Source organism: Sinohyriopsis cumingii, chromosome 4 (genome assembly GCF_028554795.1).
Source record: "Sinohyriopsis cumingii isolate HCF-2022 chromosome 4, ASM2855479v2, whole genome shotgun sequence".
In the NCBI taxonomy this organism is placed as follows: domain Eukaryota; kingdom Metazoa; phylum Mollusca; class Bivalvia; order Unionida; family Unionidae; genus Sinohyriopsis; species Sinohyriopsis cumingii.
The window spans coordinates 125,775,317-125,795,920 of NC_142964.1; the positions used below are offsets into that span (position 1 = coordinate 125,775,317).

Genomic DNA, 20,604 nt, shown 5'->3' on the forward strand with positions numbered 1-20,604 from the left:
GATGATTCCTACCTTAATAAACCTTTTTACTGGCCATCTGCATTACACTGTTTAATGTTATTTCCTACTATAATAAACCTGTTTACTGACCATCTGCATTATAGGGTTGATTGATGCTTTCTACCTTAATAAACTTTTTTACTGGCCATCTGCATTACACTGTTTAATGTTATTTCCTACTAAAATAAACCTGTTTACTGACCATCTGCATTATATGGTTGATTGATGCTTCCTACCTTAATAAACGTGTTTAATGGCCATCTGCATTACACTGTCTAACGTTATTTCCTACTATAATAAACCTTTCTACTGGCCATCTGCATTACACTGTTTAATGTTATTTCCTACTATAATAAACCTGTTTACTGACCATCTACTTTACACTGTTGATTGATGCTTCCTACCTTAATAAACCTGTTTACTGGCCATCTGCATTACACTGTCTAATATTATTTCCTACTATAATAAACCTGTTTACTGACCATCTGCATTATATGGCTGATTGATGCTTCCTACCTTAATAAATTTGTTTAATGGCCATCTGCATTATATGGCTGATTGATGCTTCCTACCTTAATAAACTTGTTTAATGGCCATCTGCATTATATGACTGATTGATACTTCCTACCCTAATAAACTTGTTTACTGGCCATCTGCATTACACTGTCTAATGTTATTTCCTACTATAATAAACCTGTTTACTGACCATCTGCATTATATGGTTGATAGATGCTTCCTACCTTGATAAACTTGTTTAATGGCCATCTGCATTACACTGTGGATAGATGCTTCCTACCATAACAAACATTTTGCAAGATCCTTTCTCTAAGTTATTATATATTGCTACAGGTCCATCTCTAGAACACTTGCTGCATTATGCTACTAACCAACACTACACATGCACCAGCAACCTTCTTTCCAGTGTTACATCTATTGCTGTGCTTAATACCAGTACTGCAGGCTGTTTTCCTTACATTATGTATGTGAAATGATATTTTTGTTCTGATTTGTAGGAACATTGGACTAATTATATCCATCATATTAGTAACGAAATGTATCTTTAATATAATATAATTCCTAGTTGGAAATAACACCCTAAAGCCACCAACCCCTCTGAAAATTAAATGTTGGTCCCTGACATCTCTTATATATGTTTCCTACCTCTATTTGCACTTTTTTTTACATGCTTCTTACCACATGGATCATAGCGATAATGGAAGGATTGGTGGCAGGGTGGAGGGTACGGTACAGAAATACACAATATATAGATCCCTCTACCCTACCCTCTATTCCACTACCAATCCCTCCCATTATGGAGCAAATTCCTTTGATTGCTATCTGCAGTGTAGCTGTGACACCTAATTTCTTCATCAGTAAAGCTGTAACACCTTGTTTACACCTGCATCCACATGCTGTAGAAAACTGCTATCAGTGTTACATACATTTCCAACAGCTCCCACAAACCTGTGGCTGCCTCACGAACTGTAGCATTAATCTTCAAGGAACCCCAGACAGGATAATTTTCAACTCCCAATTTCAATTGTGAGGAAGGAATAGATACAGAATGACACCCATCAAACTGAAACAAAAAGAGCCACTTAATAAATTCAAACAGTATTGACAGAAAGACAAAAGAATGATAACATTGAGACAATGGCTTCTGGAAAATCTAGAGTTTATTAGGATTGCATAAAATTTGCATATAACCTGCCGATGACATAAACAGCACATTGAGATAAATATCTCATTTTCACAATAATCAAGAGACCCAAGGGGGCCCGATAACATGTACATGTACTTGGTTGTATAAAATGTTATGTAGTAAGAACATAACCAATATAAACTATGCCCAAAACTTTATATCCTGCTGATTTTACCTATTATACCATAGTTTGATAAAAATTATTTCAAAATATAATGCCATGATATGCAGTCTTTGGCTCTCATTTGGGATTAAACGCCATTTCTCAGTGTGAGATACGCTACACATAGTGGCCAGTATAAGTGGTGGAGGAAGAACCAGGCTAAACCCTTGTAAGTGCTCTTTATAATAGTTCAGATAAACATCACATAATCCAACAAGGATATGAGTTCTTGGAATTTTATATATAAAAGGATTATTGTACAGAATAATTCATTCTTAATAGTATTACTGGTCTTATAAGACTTATTGATAGGATTGATTCATTTATTTAATTTTAATCATTAATTGGAATTGCAGTTCTTTAATTTTTATTCAAAGAAATTTGGATTACAGCTGTCTTAGAACTTCCACGAATTAATTTAATGGACAATTGGATTTATAGCTGTATTGGAATTACCGTGAAGTCATTTAAAGGACATTTAGGTCTATATCATAGCGATTCTTCTGTGTTGTTGGCATGACAATACAATAAGACGACATTCGGAATACATTTGGAACTTATTCAGATTACTTGGAACTATTGAAATTTATAGAACGTTTAGGATTTTAGGAATAAAACATGAGCACAGGCAACAGTTATCAATGACCAATAATATGTGTGAAACAGGATGTAAATAAATACATGGAGAGGGGTAAAATCAAGCATTCAGTATACCATGAGTGCTTGAATGGCCAGAAATAGGTAAATAATATGATTATGGCATCAAAAAACCACTTGCCTGAACTCTACTTAAAACAGGACAAAAGCACTTGTACCAGCCTAGCAACTTGGAGACTTTTACTTGATGGACAATTTTACTTGCCCAATTTTGAAAATACCCCAAAAAGGCTATGGACAATTTTACTTGCCCAGTTTTGAAAATAGCCCAAAAAGGCTATGGGATTTGTACATTCCTGCTATTATGTCCCTGCTAAACAGTAGTTGTAATGTTTACTAAATAGTATGGTAGTAACACACATGCTTTGCATATCTCAGGACAAAGTTTTAACGTCCTCTTTTAACACATCTAGAAATAAGCTATAGCCCATCCTAACTAGGTCTGTGCTTTTCCCTGATGTCTCTGCTTTCCTTACCCTCATAGATCACACTAAATCATTATCTAAACCGTTCAGAGTATGTAATTTAAGATGTAATAAGATGTCAAATTAATGGAAAATGGACAAAGTTTATTGTACAACATCATGTTCTGAAGAACTCTGCTATTAAAGTCTCAATGGCTTTTTGCATCAGAATGAATAATGATGACATTTGGGAGCATAAACTTACTTTTGTTTCAGTCATTACTAAAATAGGATTCACAATCCATACCTATTTTATGAAGGACAACACCATAATGAGGTACTTTATAGTAAGGGTTTAATGTATCAACTTACATTTGTTTCTATGATGTCAATGCACTGTTGCTGAGGATAGTAGTAAGAATAATAATCTGGGCCAAAGCAAACTTTCATGGTCAAGGAACCCTTCACTGGCTGACCATAGGTATAGCTAGATACAAAAATATGATTCAGATTAGACAATTACTTTCATATATTAATTCAATCTCTCATAAATAGGAATGCTAAAAAAGTTACTTTTGTTCTACATGATTAGACATATCTTCCACAATATCCTTCTGCCCGACATCGTTAGACATATTTTCCATATTATCCTTCTGCCCTGCATCATTACACAAATTTTCCACAATATCCTTTCAGATTCTTTTCTAAGTGAACCGTACCTAATGCAATATGGTCAAGTATGCTGACGGAGGATGTTATTCACTCAAAATTATGGGACAATACTATATGTATATCATTGTAACATGATTTCATGAATTACATGTATATGTAATTATTTTCCACTTTTACATCTAAATGGCAAGTCTGAAAATGCTATTTGAACATGTAATTCCACTTGCAATATTTTGTAATACTGGACCTAGAAATATTTAATCTTGCTTATATCAACGGATGCTGTAAGCTACTAACATTAAAAAAGAAAGTGAGAAGTATATACGGGTGTTTTGTAAAGGTAAAAAGCCCTTCATGGAACTAGATTCTTACTCTGCACAAACTTTTCCATTGATAGTGGGTGATGATAGTAGTAGATATGTAGGAGGCGTAATTTTCACTTCAAATTTTGGAAGCACTGAAATAAAAACATAAAAATGAATGAATTGAGTATACCATTATGAAATCTCATGAAATCAAAACCAAATGGTGCCCCTGTTCAAAATGCTATTTCTTTGATTCAGTAAAGGGACCCATGGTATTCATTAGGGAAAACTTAAAATGAAAGATACAACGTGGCAACAAGAGTATCCTTATCATGCATCAGAACACAAATAAAATACACAAATTTAAAAATAATTAAATGTCCCATTTAGCTCTTATGAGAAAAGAATTACACTAAAGCAAAATAAAACAAGTTTAGGTGAAAAATGTTTTTAGATAATACTTACACGATCTTATTACTATGCATTTTCTATTTTTCATGAGAGACCAATTTCGATGATTGTTAGAAGCAACAAATTTAAAGACAAAACAAAATTATAAGTGAGTGACTTTTTAATTTTAGTGGTGACTTGAGGCTTAAAGATTTGTTTCAAAGCAGATTACTTTTTCAAGATAAACTTTTTCAAATCGTATAATGGCTATAAAATTAGTTCTTTTTTGTGTGGACAAATCTGAGCATCAGGGTTTGAAATTAACATTAATTATAGGAAAATCAGTATTGTTTGTACCTTCCAATTGATTTAAAACAAAAAAAAAAAGTATCAACAATATGATAACGAAAAAGGGTTATTTTATTAATCAATTTATAATTTTTTGCCTGATTGTCACGGGGGCGGGGGGCCAAACACTATGTCTTCGTTAGCGTTTAGAATTAATGGGACTTTCACCAGCAACACCGTCGCCATATTTTCCAACAACAAATATGATATAGCTTATCATCTTTGTTAATCTCAATATTTCCGTATTTTTTTTTAGGTGCATCTCTTTGAACACGTTTATAAAAGAATTCTTCGTGTTTACCTGTTCAATTTTCTTTTTTGCACAACTATCAACACTAGATATTGCAAATAATGAAAGCAGACGACAGTTTTTATTGAAATAGAATGTTCTTGGAACCCAGAAAATGACAGCCAGTAGTTTATCTTCTGGCATAAGAGGCATAATACAGTAGGCTGAAAGTACATCGTAGTGTAATACGAAAACAGATGAACAGTAATTGCAGTTTCGTTGAAGTTAATGTTTTGATTTTAAATGTTAGCGGGCTTTGTAGCCAAACTTTCTAAGTTCGGTTCTGTTTGAAAACCGATCATTTCTATTTAGGCATTATGGGATTGGGAACTTCGAGTAAGATTTACTTACATCCGAAACTGAAGAGTTTTACAACGTACAAAAATACGCACCTCCGACAATGAAGATTTGATAACGGATGTGCGCCAGTGAGCATCGTCGATTGTACTTAGGTAAACATTATTTTCAAGAGATGTATTTGGATTTACTATAGTAAGTCGTGAAAATTAACGAAATAATTGGGTCACGTGTTGGGAACTAATTTGTTGCTCTTAGCATACAGACGTGACCTCATAGTTGATCGGCGCAGGGATGATATCCAGTACTGGATGGTAAATCGCTATGACAATGAATGGCTTTGTATCGTTTCCCTCCTGTTGAATATGCGGGTCATATTGGTTGCAATGGTTGTGTGGTATGATGCCGTGTGGTGTGAAGACGCATATTTCAAGTGAAGCAGTATAACAAACCAGCCGGAGCAAACGCCTTTGGCCGTACTTTGCGAAACGGGAACAGGCAAGGCATGGAAATCTCAAAAGGGTCGTAAGGGGCCATGCATTTAGTACGTACGCAAAGATTTGGCAAAGTTTGAGCTCCCCCCCCCCCCCGTACACGAGCGTACTTTTTACACACACATACCTGCGTACGTACGCTTGACCTACCCCACCCCACCCAATTCTATAGAACGGCCTATATTTTTTCCACGCAGAAACGATCAAGGATTAATAATATTAACGTGTTTAATAAAACAGATAGTCCACCAATGTTGAATGTCTGGGTGTATCAAAGAAATAAGCTGCATAACTTTAAACAAATTATTATCGAGGTTTCACAGACACACACACCGTTTCCTATGCGTACGTACATTACCAGTAGCCCCCCCCCCCATATGCAAGCGTATGCATCTGGGTTAAGCCCCCTCCCCCTCCATGCGTATGCATCTGGGTTAAGCCCCCTCCCCCTCCATGCGTATGTACTAAATGGACGGCCCTTAAGTCTTTCGTCGACGAGAATAGAAGCTCTATAAGGCTAGTTCAAAAAGCACGGAAATATTGTTATCACGACCTTACAAGAATACAGATAGTAACCGAAGATCTCTCTTCTCTCATCATTTCTCCCTATTCGTCTCTCTGCTGAGCTTGAGTGAGTGGTGACCCGCGGCAACAACTCGGTTGACAATGCAGACCACGACTCAGTCGGCGACCCAGAAGACGACCTAGTTGACTTAGTCGGCGACACAGAAGACCCAGTCAGTGACTCATTTTCGACCCATAAGACGACACAGTCAGCGACCCAGATGACGACTTAGTCGACGAATCAGTCGGCGACCCAGAAGATGACTCAGTGGACGATGAAGTGGACGATTCAGTCGGCGATCCAGGAGACGGCTCAGTCCTGTTGGTCACCACGTGGCGAAAAGAAGCCAGGAATACGAGAGTATCCCGTTGGGGTTGAAATATGTCACACTCTGGAGTGCCCGTCCTCAGACTGATACAGCAGGGTATTACTCCAGTATAAAATCCTGTCTGAAAGAACCTGAGATAGTGAAACTTGGGATAGTGAATTCCGCTACAGTAGTATAACTAGCCAAATCATTTTTCTTGTGTCAGTTTCAAGTCCTAAGCAAAAATATTTGTTCAAGCTATTTAGAGACCATGGAAATCTCAGCGCCAGGTCCCCCTTCCCAAAAATTAAATAATAGGTCCTTACTCAGTATTGTGAAAATAATTCGATCTCTTTTCAAATGGAAGTGTCTGCTCGCCGTATACCAACTTTTTTTAAACACTATTCACACGGCCACTGTGTTCACGACAGACATGACTATCCATACCGCAACCAGATAATGCACTAGGGACAAGTCCAAAATAGTCCAGATAATATAATCTCATCTAAACATATCATATAAGAAAGTCCATCATTACCATAAAAGTTTTGGTGACCGATTGATCGGACTAATGGACACTAAAATGTAAAGTATTCCATAGTGTCTATTTCGAAAGCCGGCCGTGTGCTAAAGTTAACAAAGACTACTCGCACGGTTGCCGTCTGTTAACAACAATAGTCGCACTGCGACCGGTGTCTCTTTCAGTTTGGACTGTAATAATTATGATATGGTGGACAAACACTTAGAGGCTAGTGCGTGAATTAGTGGTTTTCCAAAGAGAAAAAAATGTTAATTTAATTTTACTATAACAGTCCAGATTTTGTTGCAATAAACCTACATGGCATAATCAAAACGACATCATCTTAAAACGTGTCCGTCGTTGTATTCGAGTGGAAATACATGGATCTATTTCCAAGTGCACGAATTTAAGTACATACAAAAAAAATTATTTTCCACAAAAGTACGAAAATTTATACTGGTGAAAATAAACGAATTTACAGCATCGAGCTTGATCCTAGAATGTACACTATCTCACAGATACTCCGCTCTCGAGTAATACGACATTAACCGCGTCTGTTTGCTTTTTTAGTTTGCGTTGGCAACGGTTTCCAACGTATGTGAAGCAATTTGGAACTCATGTGAGATATGTGCTAGGGTTAGCACCCATCAGTAAAGTGCTGCAGACTTTTTTTTTTTTGATAATACTTAATGGCAAATCAATCCGAGGTAAAGTACCCCACGTCGCTACAAAGCTACTGGATGACCCGAGAATGTAGACTGTTGCAATTGTGATACAAGTCACGCAGGTCAGATTAAACCCTTTGGGATAAAAAGTCGCTGAGACAGAAGCTAGAGAATATTCTATCAGACCTCCTTCCCACAGCGTGAATGCGATGATGGGGTTAACTGCCCTAACTTCACAAGCTGAGAGATATGTCCGAAATTCATATACTAATTCCTTGTTGGCTGAGTGGATGTTGTTGTTGTTGTTGTGGGGTTTAACGCCATTTTTCAGCACACGATAGGCTATACATGGCGGCCAGTATTAATGGTGGAGGAAGAACCCGGGAAAACCCCCGGAAAGAACCACTGACCCACGAGAAGCTACTGGCAGGCTTTCTCACATACCCACATTGGCCGAATCTGAGACTCGAACCCACGCAGACAGAGGTGAGATGGCATTGATCTGTAACGGAGAGCGCTTTAGACCACTCGGCCACTCGGGGCCCCGCTGAGTGGATAGCACAACAGATCCAGGACGAACATGCCTCAACTGAAATATCTTCTCTTCCTTCATTTGGTGGTGAGAACAAATGATCTATCTCTGTCTGTCTGTCTCTCTCTATCTGTCTGTCTGTCTCTCTCTCTCTCTCTGATGGACTTAGTATACGTCAGGTACCACTTCATTGCGTTGATGGCGTCCAGAAGATGCTCTTTGGTAGAAGTGTCCCCCAAAAAATCAAAACGGAGGACTAATATCCCATGAGCAGCAGGTTCTTAGCAATGAAGCATGGGACCTTCATAAGAGAAACTAAACCATGTGCTTGTTTCTGAGCTACGTCCCTCCTATCATGCTGGTGAAAAATGTCGAAAAGCAGGGAATGGTAGCTTTTGATTGTTATCAGGACTAACATTTTACCTATTTTTAAAAAAAAAGACATTGAAAGAAGTTTGCTATTTGTAAGAGTCAGACTTTAAAAGAGACATTAGATATAGTTGCATGCGCGCTTCTTTGGGAAGACACTTCATTTCTCCCCATGAGTTTTAAAGTGGTAGACCATCTTGTCACATCAGTTATGTCCATCGCTTCGTGACATAAATATTTCTTTCTGAGGTTTATTTTATATCAACAAGGCAAAGAAGTTCGGCATTTCTGGGTTTAGAAGCATGCAAGCGCAGTTGTTTTGGCTTGTTTGGAGAAGGTAAGCTATTGAGGAGGTTGTTGATCCATGATTTTCCCTGCTTGAGGGATAAATAATTATTAGTATGTACTCAGAATCTGCCTTAATCTGAATGACTTCGTGAATCTCAGACAATGCCAGACTTAGCAGAACAGAACGGGCTTAAAAGCGTACATCTTTGAAGTCAGAAATCTGGAGTAATAAAACAAGCCACCAAAATGGTAACAACCATTTGACAGAAAAACAGGTAGTTAGAGATTATAAACGAGGCTGAGCCAGTCCATGATCAAAAACTGTATACCCCATTCACTGGCTTTGAGTGTCATCGAAAGTCTGAGTTGTGTACCGTGCATCCGTAAAATAAAAAATCACTAAAGTCAGTAGTGGGAGGAACCAAGAAAGCTGATGGATCTACCTGCTGCCAGGGAGGGTCCTTATTGTCTTCATAGGTCCGATACTGAATATTGTGGGATATTTGATGACCAAGTCGTTGCAGTTGCATTGTGGGTCCGTGACAAAAATTGGACTTGGATTAGCGTGACCTGATGACGGATTTTATTTGCATTTTGGGTCCTGGATTGGGTATGTCGGAAGATCACAGTACCCAGAAGTAGTGATACTGGATATGAATTGAGACAGTGCTGGGATTGGACTGGATAAAGAACGATGCCGGCTGATGTTTGGTCTTTATATCCGGTACTGACGATAGAGGAATAGGTGATTATAGCCAGTACCAGCGTGTAAATGCAGTGATGAGTTGCCAAGAACTGGTCCATGCTGGTCACCGTACCGTTTTGTCGGTACTGACCCTGAAATATGTTCAGTGCTGATACGACCGGAAGAAAGTGGTGGCAGTGAGGGAAATGTAATAAGCTATAATTTATGTATAAATGCTGAGACGCATTTAAGTACATTTGACCACTACAGTTCTCAGTAGAGATTTAAGATGGCGCCGATCATTTTTTCGTAACATGCAGCTGAGATACAAAATATTTGTCTTCGACGAGGATAGAGTCAAAATCAACAAGGAAAAAGATGGAGTATATTTTCATGCGATGAGAAAATCACTAAGTATCTCTTGATTTTGAGTAATGGAAGATATTTAAATGGCATTATTAAATAGGCTTCCGACTTCCCATGAGAGCAAATACAAAATGGCGAATGGCCGGATTTTGCGCCATGTCGGCAATACAAGGGGAATCTACCGTTGTCTAACTACATTCTCAGTCATAAAGATGAATTATAAGCACTCTTACTGCTAAAACAACCCAGAATACGTGATATAACAAGATGGCCGCTATCGCTTAACCGGCTTGAAGCAGCTGTTCCGTTTTTTTAGTGCCGTTTTCATGATATTTGTGCTTGTTGCCTGTTTTCATCTACGTTATTGTGTTCATTATGTATTGGCTGTTAAATTCGTATGTTTTCTTCATCTCCTTGTTTTGGAAATGAAAACAATTAGACTTTTTCTCAGCTGTCTTGCTCCACTGTTTTTGAACAAACCGCCATCACGAGATTCTCGCCAGTCAACCCGTTTGTGCTACGATGGACCCTCATTAATTGCTTTAAATGATCACTCCTTGGCTCTCCACACTACATTGTGCTGTAGACTAAACGAACTGGGATTACATTCATCACTACCTAAATATAAATTACCTAAATATAAACAGAAGCGAAAAAAGAAACGTTGTTTCAAACCTGGCCGCCGTAGAACAGGGAGAAGAATTCCAGTTATCTCCCTTATTTCGGCTGAACAATTTTAAAAAAATTCGACCTTTAATTTAGATAACCTAATTCAAATCCCTATTAATTTGTCAACCTTTGTGTCAACTATCCAAAAGATACCTCTGCGCATTGCATTATTCAATGCCCATTCAGTAGGACCACCGGAAAAGCGCACAGAAATAGCTACTTTTATCAACGACCAGAATATTGACGTCTTTTTCCTGACAGAAACATGGCTAAGAACATCAGGCGATGAGCCCAAATGTGTGGGTCTAACACCCACTGGTCACTTCATTAAGTCGTTTCCCCGTAATTCTAGCGGAGGTGCAATTGCTGTCATCACAAAGAACTCTATGATAAAACGTCTTAACCACACTAGAACATTCAATTTCGACCACACTCACACTGGAGCAAAGGTCAGTCCATTTTTTTCTGCCTATACCGCCCTCCTCCTAGTAGAGAAAACAAGCTAGATGACTCTCTCTTTTTGGAGCAGTTTCCGAATCTCCTGGACTATTGAAATTCAATAGGTGGCAGGCTGATTATTCTTGGAGATTTCAACTTTCACTTTTACTGTCCCGGAAACCCAAATACATCAAAACTCATAAATTCCATTAATGTTTTCAACCTCAAACAGTCAGTTAACCAACCCACCCATAAACATGGTCACATTTTAGACTGGATTCTTCAAAGACCTGATGATAACATTCTACGGTCCTCCCTGGTATCCCATGACCTTGCATCAGATCACCTCTGCATTATATGCCATCTTGACGTATCAGTTCCTAACCCTCCACCTTTATCTGCTACTAAGAGAAACCTCCGTATGATAAATAGAACTAAACTAATGCACGACATCCAAGCTAACCTAACAACTTGCTTACCTCCTACCGCAGAACGACTCGATAACTGCCTGCGTTCATTGTTTGACAAACATGCCCCAGCTACCAAGAGCAGAGTATCAATTCAGAAGAGTTCTCCATGGTATAGCAGTGTTAGGGACCAGCTTCGCACTGCTAAAAGAGACCGCCGTAAAGCCGAGAGGCTTTGGCTTTCCACCAGACTCACTATTCATAAGCAAATCTATGAAGCCGCTAAGAAGAATGTCACAAATATAGTCCATGCAGCGAAATCAGCCCAATATACTACCAAGATCATGGAAAGTTCCAGCTGTAAAGAGCTCTTCGAGATTACTAACAAGCTAATGTCAAGGAACAAATCTACACCACTTCTAACTACCTTCTCTCCAGTCGACCTTCCGGACATATTTGCAAATCTCTTCTGTGACAAAGTACAAACCATTAGAGATAAGCTTGACACCACAATTTCAATTGACTCCTCGTCACCATACAGTTGGGATACAGAATTTGAGTGGCAACCATTAGCAGCATTTGAACCTGTCTCTATGGATTTCGTACGTACAATACTGGTGAAGAGTGCACCAAAGTCATGTGAACTTGATCCAATTACAACATCACTGCTGCTTGAGTGCTTAGATGCAATATTGCCTTCACTATCTTATGTTATTAATACCTCTCTCTCATCCGGGGAATTCACATCATTTTTCAAAACTGCCATTGTAAAGCCTCTGCTGAAGAAACCAACATTAGATCATAACGATTTAAAGAACTACCGCCCAGTTTCTAATCTCCCATTCATATAAAAAAAATCTTAGAAAAGGCTGTTCTATCCCAGCTTTTATCTCATCTAAATTCAAACAGTCTTTTTAGCAATGTCCAATCTGCATATCGCCCTTGCCACATTACTGAAACTACTCTTCTAAAAGTAGTTAATGACATTCTCTTTGCGTTGGATAGCAGAAAGATTACAGTCCTCACCCTCCTTGATTTGCCTGCAGCATTTGACACAATAGACCATGATATATTACTTCACCGTCTCCAGCATGTATTTGGCATTTATGATACAGACTTACTGTGGTTCAAGTCCTACTTGGTCAACAGGACACAAATTGTATCTGCAAATGGAATACACTCCAGCCCAGTTGATGTATGTTGTGGTGTTGCACAGGGGTGTGTTCTTGGACCTGTTCTCTTCATTCTGTACACTCAGTCGCTCTCAAGTGTCATAGATCATCATCCAGTGTCTCACTAACTGTACGCTGATGACACCCAAATATACAAATCTAACCACCCAACTGAAGTTGATGCTACCATCCAAGGGGTAGAGAGGTGCATTTCTGATGTGAAATCATGGATGAGATGTAACAAGCTGCAGAAGAATGATGATAAAACTGAGGCCATTCTGATGATAACACAAAGACTTTCTCATTTACATCCTTTACATCAAACAATAAATATCAGCAACGCCAACATTAAATTCACACAATCAGTACGAAACCAAGGTGTTACTCTTGACAGTACTCTCACATTGCACCAACAAGTCATGAACATATGCAAGGCTGCATATCTAGAGCTGTCACGCATCAGCTCAATTCGCAAATATCTTTCAGTTGATGCCACTAAAACACTTGTGTGTTCATTAGTACTTTCAAGACTGGACTATTGTAACTCAATTCTGTCTGGTTCATCGCAATATCTGCTCCAGAAACTTCAAAAGGTTCAAAACACACCTGCTCAGATCATACTTAGAGTACCATGATCAGAGCACACCTCCCCGCTGCTCTGAACCCTACACTGGCAATCCATTCGATCCAGAATCAAATACAAAATTTGTTCTCTGTGCTACGTTTCACTGTCGGACTCTAGTTCAACATCCCTATCCGACCTCACCCATGTGTATACACCAGCAAGATACTTACGCTCCTCTTCTGACAATCGTATACTCATTATTCCCACTATGAAAACAAAGTCATATGGACAGAGTTCTTTTGGATACCAGGGACCAGGAACGTGGAATGAATTGCCCACAGAACTTAGACACAAAAGACACAAAGACACAGTGATCACATTCAAGAGGGCTTTCAAAACGCACTTATTTCGACTGCAATTTTTTTTTTTTTTTGTTTTTGGGGCACCAGACAGATGCCCCCCTATCCTAATTACATAAATTATTTTTTGTGTTTTTGTGTTCCCCCAGATATGTTGTAATGTATTATTTCATCATTTTTGTAACGTGAATTTAGGAGTTCGGGTATTTATTCAATCCCTAGTGTATCTATAGCGGAGTATCTCCGAGAGTGATTTAGATTATCCTCTCGGTTAAACTTCCTCTATTTCGTTTTCTCTGTGACCTTGCTAGGGTCTCCTACATCCCATGTTTGTTATATGTTTGTGCTATGGGTTATGTATGCTATAATGTGTTTTTGTTGGGATAGCTTGTTAAATCAAATTCTTGTAGTGTATAAGTTTTCCTACTATATTCCGTGTTCACATACCACGGAAGATCCTGTTTGTTCTTTTTGAATTTGGGAGAAAGGTAATGTCCCCTTAATTTTTGAATCTTAATGATTCTTATGAATGTGCTATATCACCTTTCTTAATAAGATTAGACTGAGCTCCAGGGAGGGTTCACATTTTTTTTAATTATTATGCTTCTCCCCCATGGAGCTGGTCTATCTTTTAATTATAAATATTTCTAATTTGGTTTAAATGTAATATTTGAGAGAATAGTGGAAAAAAAAATGATTTTAAATTTAAATTGATTTGAGTTGCAAACCAAAATTCTGATTTTATACATTTTATTTAAATTTTAAATAAGTTTTAAATTTAAATTTAAGTTTAAATTCCAATTTCAATTCACATTTTTTGTTGGGGTTAGTGATAGAAGAGATAGAAATTCAGTTTAAAATTTATTTTTCAAGAGGGGTTCCTTTCCAGATTCTGCCATGGGCCTGTTCACTTCGCGTAGCGCCATGTGACATAGCCCCATGGCCTCATTATCTGTACTTTCCCTCTTGAAACCTACTTGATACTAAAATTTAATTGGGCCACATATTTTAATGGTGTTTACTATAAAACTAGAAATTTTATATAGTGTTTCTTTATTAAAATCCCCGTCAAAATATAGTAAACTTTGCGGCTTAAATATACTATTTTTATTTATTTCATTTATTATTATTGTTCTATCATTTTGTGTTTCTCTACAGTATAAAATTATATGTCTTTTACTATAAGACCCTATTTTACACAGCGGACATTTTGGCGGTACTCTGACCATACGCCGTCTCGCTGCCACCTCTCCTGTCAACCACGCATCATGCATGTATTTGAAGGTGAGGCTTTGTATTTTCAGGGACCCTAACCTAGACCAGTGCCCCCATGCTTTCTTCCAGTTCACATATAAGTTTTCTCTTTCTACTTTAGTTATTATATTTTTGGTCATGTCATTTCTAATCCAATTATATGAGTGTTTTTCGTCTAAGTCCCAAAATTCTTTTTTATCTCTATATTTCATTAATAAGTCCTTTATACTTTTATATTTTCTCGGTGCTTCCAGTAATTACATGACATTATTATTTTTGTATATCCCCTCCCTATTCCGTAACACGAACCCAAACCAATATATATATATATATATATATATATATATATATATATATATATATATATATATATATATATATCCCTTCCCATGGTAATTTTGGATCGTCGTTCAGTCGTTTAAATCTATTAAGTATATTAGTAGTTTTTAAAATTAATGGGCTTGGTATACCTAATCCCCCCAAATCTCTCGTTTTATACAAAATTTCTTTTATTACGTAGTGTAATTTAAAGTCCCATATATAATTAATTATAGGTTTGTCTATATTATTCAATGTTACATTATTTATGTTAGTTGATTTCATTATATAGTTAAGGTTACTGTACATATAAGTTTTGGCCACTTGGGCTCGTTCCATTAAGCATAACGGTGTAAGTGCCCAGATATCAACATTCCGTTTAATCTCACTTTCCATTTTTTTTACACTTTTCTTTCTCTTCGTTTTTGCCAAAGCACACCCCGAGTGCTTTAACGGTATCTTTGAATACATGGGCAGGTATGCTTGAGTGCCTACCACGCCAGTTGCCTATCTCTAATATTTCCGTTTTGTCTTGATTTATTTTTGATCCGGACGCTTGTCCAGATTTCTCATATTTCTTTATTAGGTGTTCAAAGGATTTTGGATCATCTATAAAGTTGGTGCAATCATCTGCATGTTGTAGCATTTTCACTTCATCTGTATTATTTGGAACTTTTATACCTTTAATTTCTTTGTTTAGTTTTATGCTAATGCTCAGCATTTCAATTGCTATTACGTATAATAGCATGGATAGTGGGCACCCTTGCCGCACTGATCGTTTTATGTCGAATTGTTCTGTCATTGCTCCGTTATTTTGTACTCTAGAAGTTATGTTATTATATAATATCTTAGTCCATTTTCGGAAGGGCTCTCCGAATCCAAATTTTTCCAGGACTTTTTGTATATAATTATGCTCTATTCTATCAAAGGCTTTTTCCTGGTAAGAAAGTACCATAGCAGCTTTTTGTCCCTTATTTTGTAGATATTCGATTATTGTGCTTATGTTTAAAATATTATGTTGTATGTCCCTATTTTTTGGCCCACATGTTTGATTTATATTTATTATATCCCCTATCCCCTTTTTTATTCTATTACTTAATATTCTACTCAGTATCTTGTAGTCTGTGTTGAGGAGGGAGATGGGCCTCCAGGTTTTTAGATCTTCCCTATCCCCCTTCCCCTTGTATATTAAAATAATTATCCCTTCCTTCATCGATTCTGTCATTTCCTTATTCCGTAAAAATATGTTGTTATATAACCATTCGAGAATGGGCAACAACTCTCCGCAGAATGTCATGTAGAACTCTGCAGAGAGTCAATCTCCTCCTGGTGATTTCCCCTTATTCATTAAGTTTATACTCTCTAATATTTCCTCTTGCGAGATAAAGTCATCGCATAATTTTTTAAAATCGAGTTTAATTTTATCACAAGGTATTTGGTTTAAGTAGTTATCATTTTCATTATCTGCTATTTTCTGAGATTCGTAAAGTGTAGTATAATAATTCTTAATGTGTTTCATAACTTCCTCTTTCCCTGTGATTGTTTTGTTGTTGTATTAATTTTGATTTTATTCATAGTTTTATCTCCCCCCATTCTTTTTTCCTCCCTTTTATATAACCCCTCAGCTTTTTTGTAAATCCCCGTATATTTCCCTGCCCTAATTTCTGTACCCCTGTTTTCTAATTTATTTATTTCTTCCAATCTGTTTTTAATCTAGTTTCTGTATTATGGGTGTTATTCAGTTTTTGCATTTGATATCTAATCGCTTCCCTTTCCATTTTTAGTTCCTACTTTTTATATTGCAGTGCTCAATCGCTATTTCCTTAATTTTGCCTTTAAGTTTCTCCCACTCTATAATTATATCTGCATTTTCCCTACTTTTAAGCTTATTTATTTCTTTTTTTGTAGTTTGTATAAAATCTTCATCTTTTAAAATTGAGTTATTTAACATCCATCTACCTTTTCCCCATATTTCTCTAGATTTGATTATTACAGTCATATTAATAAGTTTATGATCTGATATTTTAAATTCAATAATGTTAGTTTCTTTATATACATCTTTGTCATAATTATTACAATAAAATTTATCTATACGACTCCCTTTGTTTGTTTTATATTCATACGTATATTGTTTTCGTAATAAATTCTTCCTTCTATACACATCTATCAATTTGTATTTTTTAATAAAGTAATCCATATCCGGTTTTATTCTAATATCGTTTGGTGCTAAGTTACCTTCCCTATCTATATTATCTCCCACCCAATTAAAATCACCCCCTATAATAATGTTTTCTGTGGCAAATTTCGCCATATATGTATTTAAATGTTCTAAAAATATTTTCTTTTGTTCCCTATTTGCTGGCATGTAAATGTTAATTATATGTATTTCATCAATTACCCCGTGTATCAACCTCCCCTTAAAAAACTCTCCTACTTCAATTCTATCTCCCATACTAGGCCCTTTTTGTTTTTAAATAGTATTGCCACCCCACCCCCCTTTTACATCTGTGTGTACATAATCACTAGTTATTAAGATTCTGTTTAGTCTGCCCTCCATTAATGATTTCATATTATCTTTAAACCCATTATGAGTTTCCTGTATTAATAGCACATCATAGTTTAAGTCTTCTGGAAATTTTAACAATGTTTCTTTACTTATACCATTTACATTTATTGACAGGAGCTGTAAGTTTTTTCCCTCCATTCTTGTCACATACCAGGGCGTTGCTTTTCATTTCTTACTGGTTATTTATCAATTATAATTTATGTATTTTATTGTGAATATTCACTGGAGGGGGCACTGGTCTCCCCACCCCCCTGTACTGAGACCATAGTGCTTCCACTCTCGGCCGTATTATTGCTTGTGTGTTGCATTGAGCTGTCTGTGTTACTCATTTGAGTTGATTCTTTGGTCCCTGTATCTGTGTCCGTGTCCGTTTCCAAATCTTCTTTTCTCTTTTCTCCACTGTCCTCTGTTTCATTTTCTTCCGATTCCATTGGCCCCTTTTCTTCATCCTCACTTTGACTGTCCAGGTCTGTTTTTTCCTCACCGGACTCTGTTTCTATATGCTTTCCCTCTTCTTTGTTTTGTTTCCTTTTCGATGACGATCTTTCCTGGGGTAAGATTGTATCAGTTTTTCTTTTTCGCCTCCCTCTCTTCGGCATGGGTGTTGAGGTTAATTGTGGAGTGTTGTCCTCTTGCTGGATAGGCTCTACCTCCAGGGTTTCAAATCTATTCCTTATGGGTATGCCTTCCTCTACTTGTATTTCTGATTTGCCGGTTTTGTTGGGGCTTAAATATCCCTCCCAATCTAGGGTCTTATGGGCCTCAATTTTTGTGATGTCCAGTTCTGGGAGGGTATGGATAGTTTCTTCTCTCTCCCTAACAGTTTTTATCAGGTTCATTATCTCCTCTGCCTGGTGGTGTTGTTGTTGTTGTTGTTTTGGTGGTTGTTGTTGTGGTTGTTTTTCTTGCTGGATTTCTTGACTCGCTGCTTCACCTTGTGGTCTTCTTGCTTCCTTTGCCCCGGGACAGTCTCTGGGACCATGTCCGGTATAGTGGCACAATGGGCACGCTCTGTCGTGCTCGGACCCCCGGTACCAGGTTTTGACTCGAAACCCTAATACATAGAAAAATATGGGTATTTTCTTGGCGTCTGCTTTGCTCACATATATCAGTCTATTGCCCGACTTGATTGGGGCAAACCCCCATATAGTTGCCATTTTATGAGTGATGGTCTTCACTCCCATTTTCTTCTGTAACTTTTCAACCAGCTCATTGGTGCTCACTTCCAGCGGCAGTCCCATAACGTGGACCTCCGTCGCTCGCGGTTCTATGTTTCTAATGAAGGGCACTGTCCTGTATACTCTCGCTACCATACCTTTTATGTTTATCTCATCCCCTTCAAGCAGCGGTTCATTCCTTTTGGGGTATATTACGTATTTATTTAGTCCCCGTTCTGCATTGCCTCTATCTTGCCAATGTCAATCCCAGCGGTGTATAGTGCCATAAGTACCTCGCTTTGCCTTGGTGTACTCTCCGCCCCATCAAAATCTATAGTCTGGCACCCGGCCGGGTGGTTGACTATCATTTTGTTGTCTTCTATTATGGTCTGGAAATATTGTTTGATTTTAAATCCGCCTGGGCCATCCTGTCCCTCTCGATCCGTTTCCATTTTGTTTTGTGTGTGTACAGCCGAGATTGGGTCTCACACTACTATTATTCCTATTCCAGTTATTCTAAATGGGATTTCAATGCTTGGGAGCCGGTCAATGCTCAATTTATATATACTAAATCTATTGAATATCCTATTTAGCAACTATGCAAAATATAAACCAGCAAAAACAAATCTTGCCACTATTTGTATATATGCTGAATATCACTCACTCCGTTCTGCTGCACCTAATCCCAGCCGGGATTAATCTTGTGTAGCAAAAACAGAACAAGTTAAGGTATTACAAACACTAAATGAAATTTGTAAATATCAAGTTGTTAGTATGAAAAAATCTCTTTTTACCTCCCTCAAAACTCACTTATTTCGACTGCAAGAACAAACTTAAAGACCTAATAATAGTTCCTACCTTAAATTTTCATGGTGTTTGTTTTTGTAATCATATCATTATATGTCTTTTTGTCTTATATGTGTTGTCTAGTGTTGTAAAGCGCTTAGAACTTCTAAAGATTATGCGCTATTCAAAGTTCTCATTATTACTATTAACTTATTTTTTCGCTTTGGAGGGCTGTTTGTGTTCAAGGTAGTGGATGTTTGTTTTATATATTATGATCTAATAATGTATTTGACGAAGAAATGAAGTAGAAAAGATTAAACAAAAAGCTGGTCATTTTAATGGATCCACGACCATACCGGTCTCTATCTCATAAGCAAGTGCCAATAAACCATCTGTCTGGAAAAATAACGCCGGTGTTAAGCTGAACTGTGAATTGCACTGTAAGTCTGCACACGCTGACGGGAGGGGAACTGCTAGAAACTACAGACATATTTTAATAGCCGACCAAAATAGCAGCTGAATCTGTCCATTATTATGGAAGGTTTGGGATTTCCAAAAACTTTAACACATCACATAAAATTATTGATAGGGTCTCTTTCATTGCTGAAGAAGTGATCTTTATGTCTCGTCATTAACAGGAAAGATAAAAAGTCTACACTTTTTGTTCCAGCGAAAATGTTGGCCGAGATTTTTCACAATGCAACATCACCACTTATGGATGTGAATGCTATAATGACCAACATGAACATTCATTTTCAGGCTCCCTGTTATATGAAAAAAGCTGTCAGTATTCCCCTTGGTTAAAATCAAAAGAGACATGGAGATTTTAATAACAAATAATCGAAGGTATATTGGAATTATATAAGACCTAGATCAGGCAGTGAGTTTTATCAGT

The 20,604-nt window shown here is 37.3% G+C and overlaps 1 protein-coding gene across 1 annotated transcript in view; it reads right to left on the bottom strand.

Moving 5' to 3' along the window:
• LOC149802048 (alpha-2-macroglobulin-like) overlaps positions 1–20,604 on the bottom strand; it is a 206,443-nt gene that overhangs the window by 176,934 nt on the left and 8,905 nt on the right. The window contains exons 7-9 of the mRNA XM_089956452.1: positions 3,971–4,055; positions 3,299–3,413; positions 1,465–1,579 (exon numbers count right to left, since the gene is read on the bottom strand). Coding sequence (XP_089812578.1) covers positions 1,465–1,579; positions 3,299–3,413; positions 3,971–4,055 — 315 coding nt within the window. The remainder of the gene's footprint in view (positions 1–1,464; positions 1,580–3,298; positions 3,414–3,970; positions 4,056–20,604) is intronic.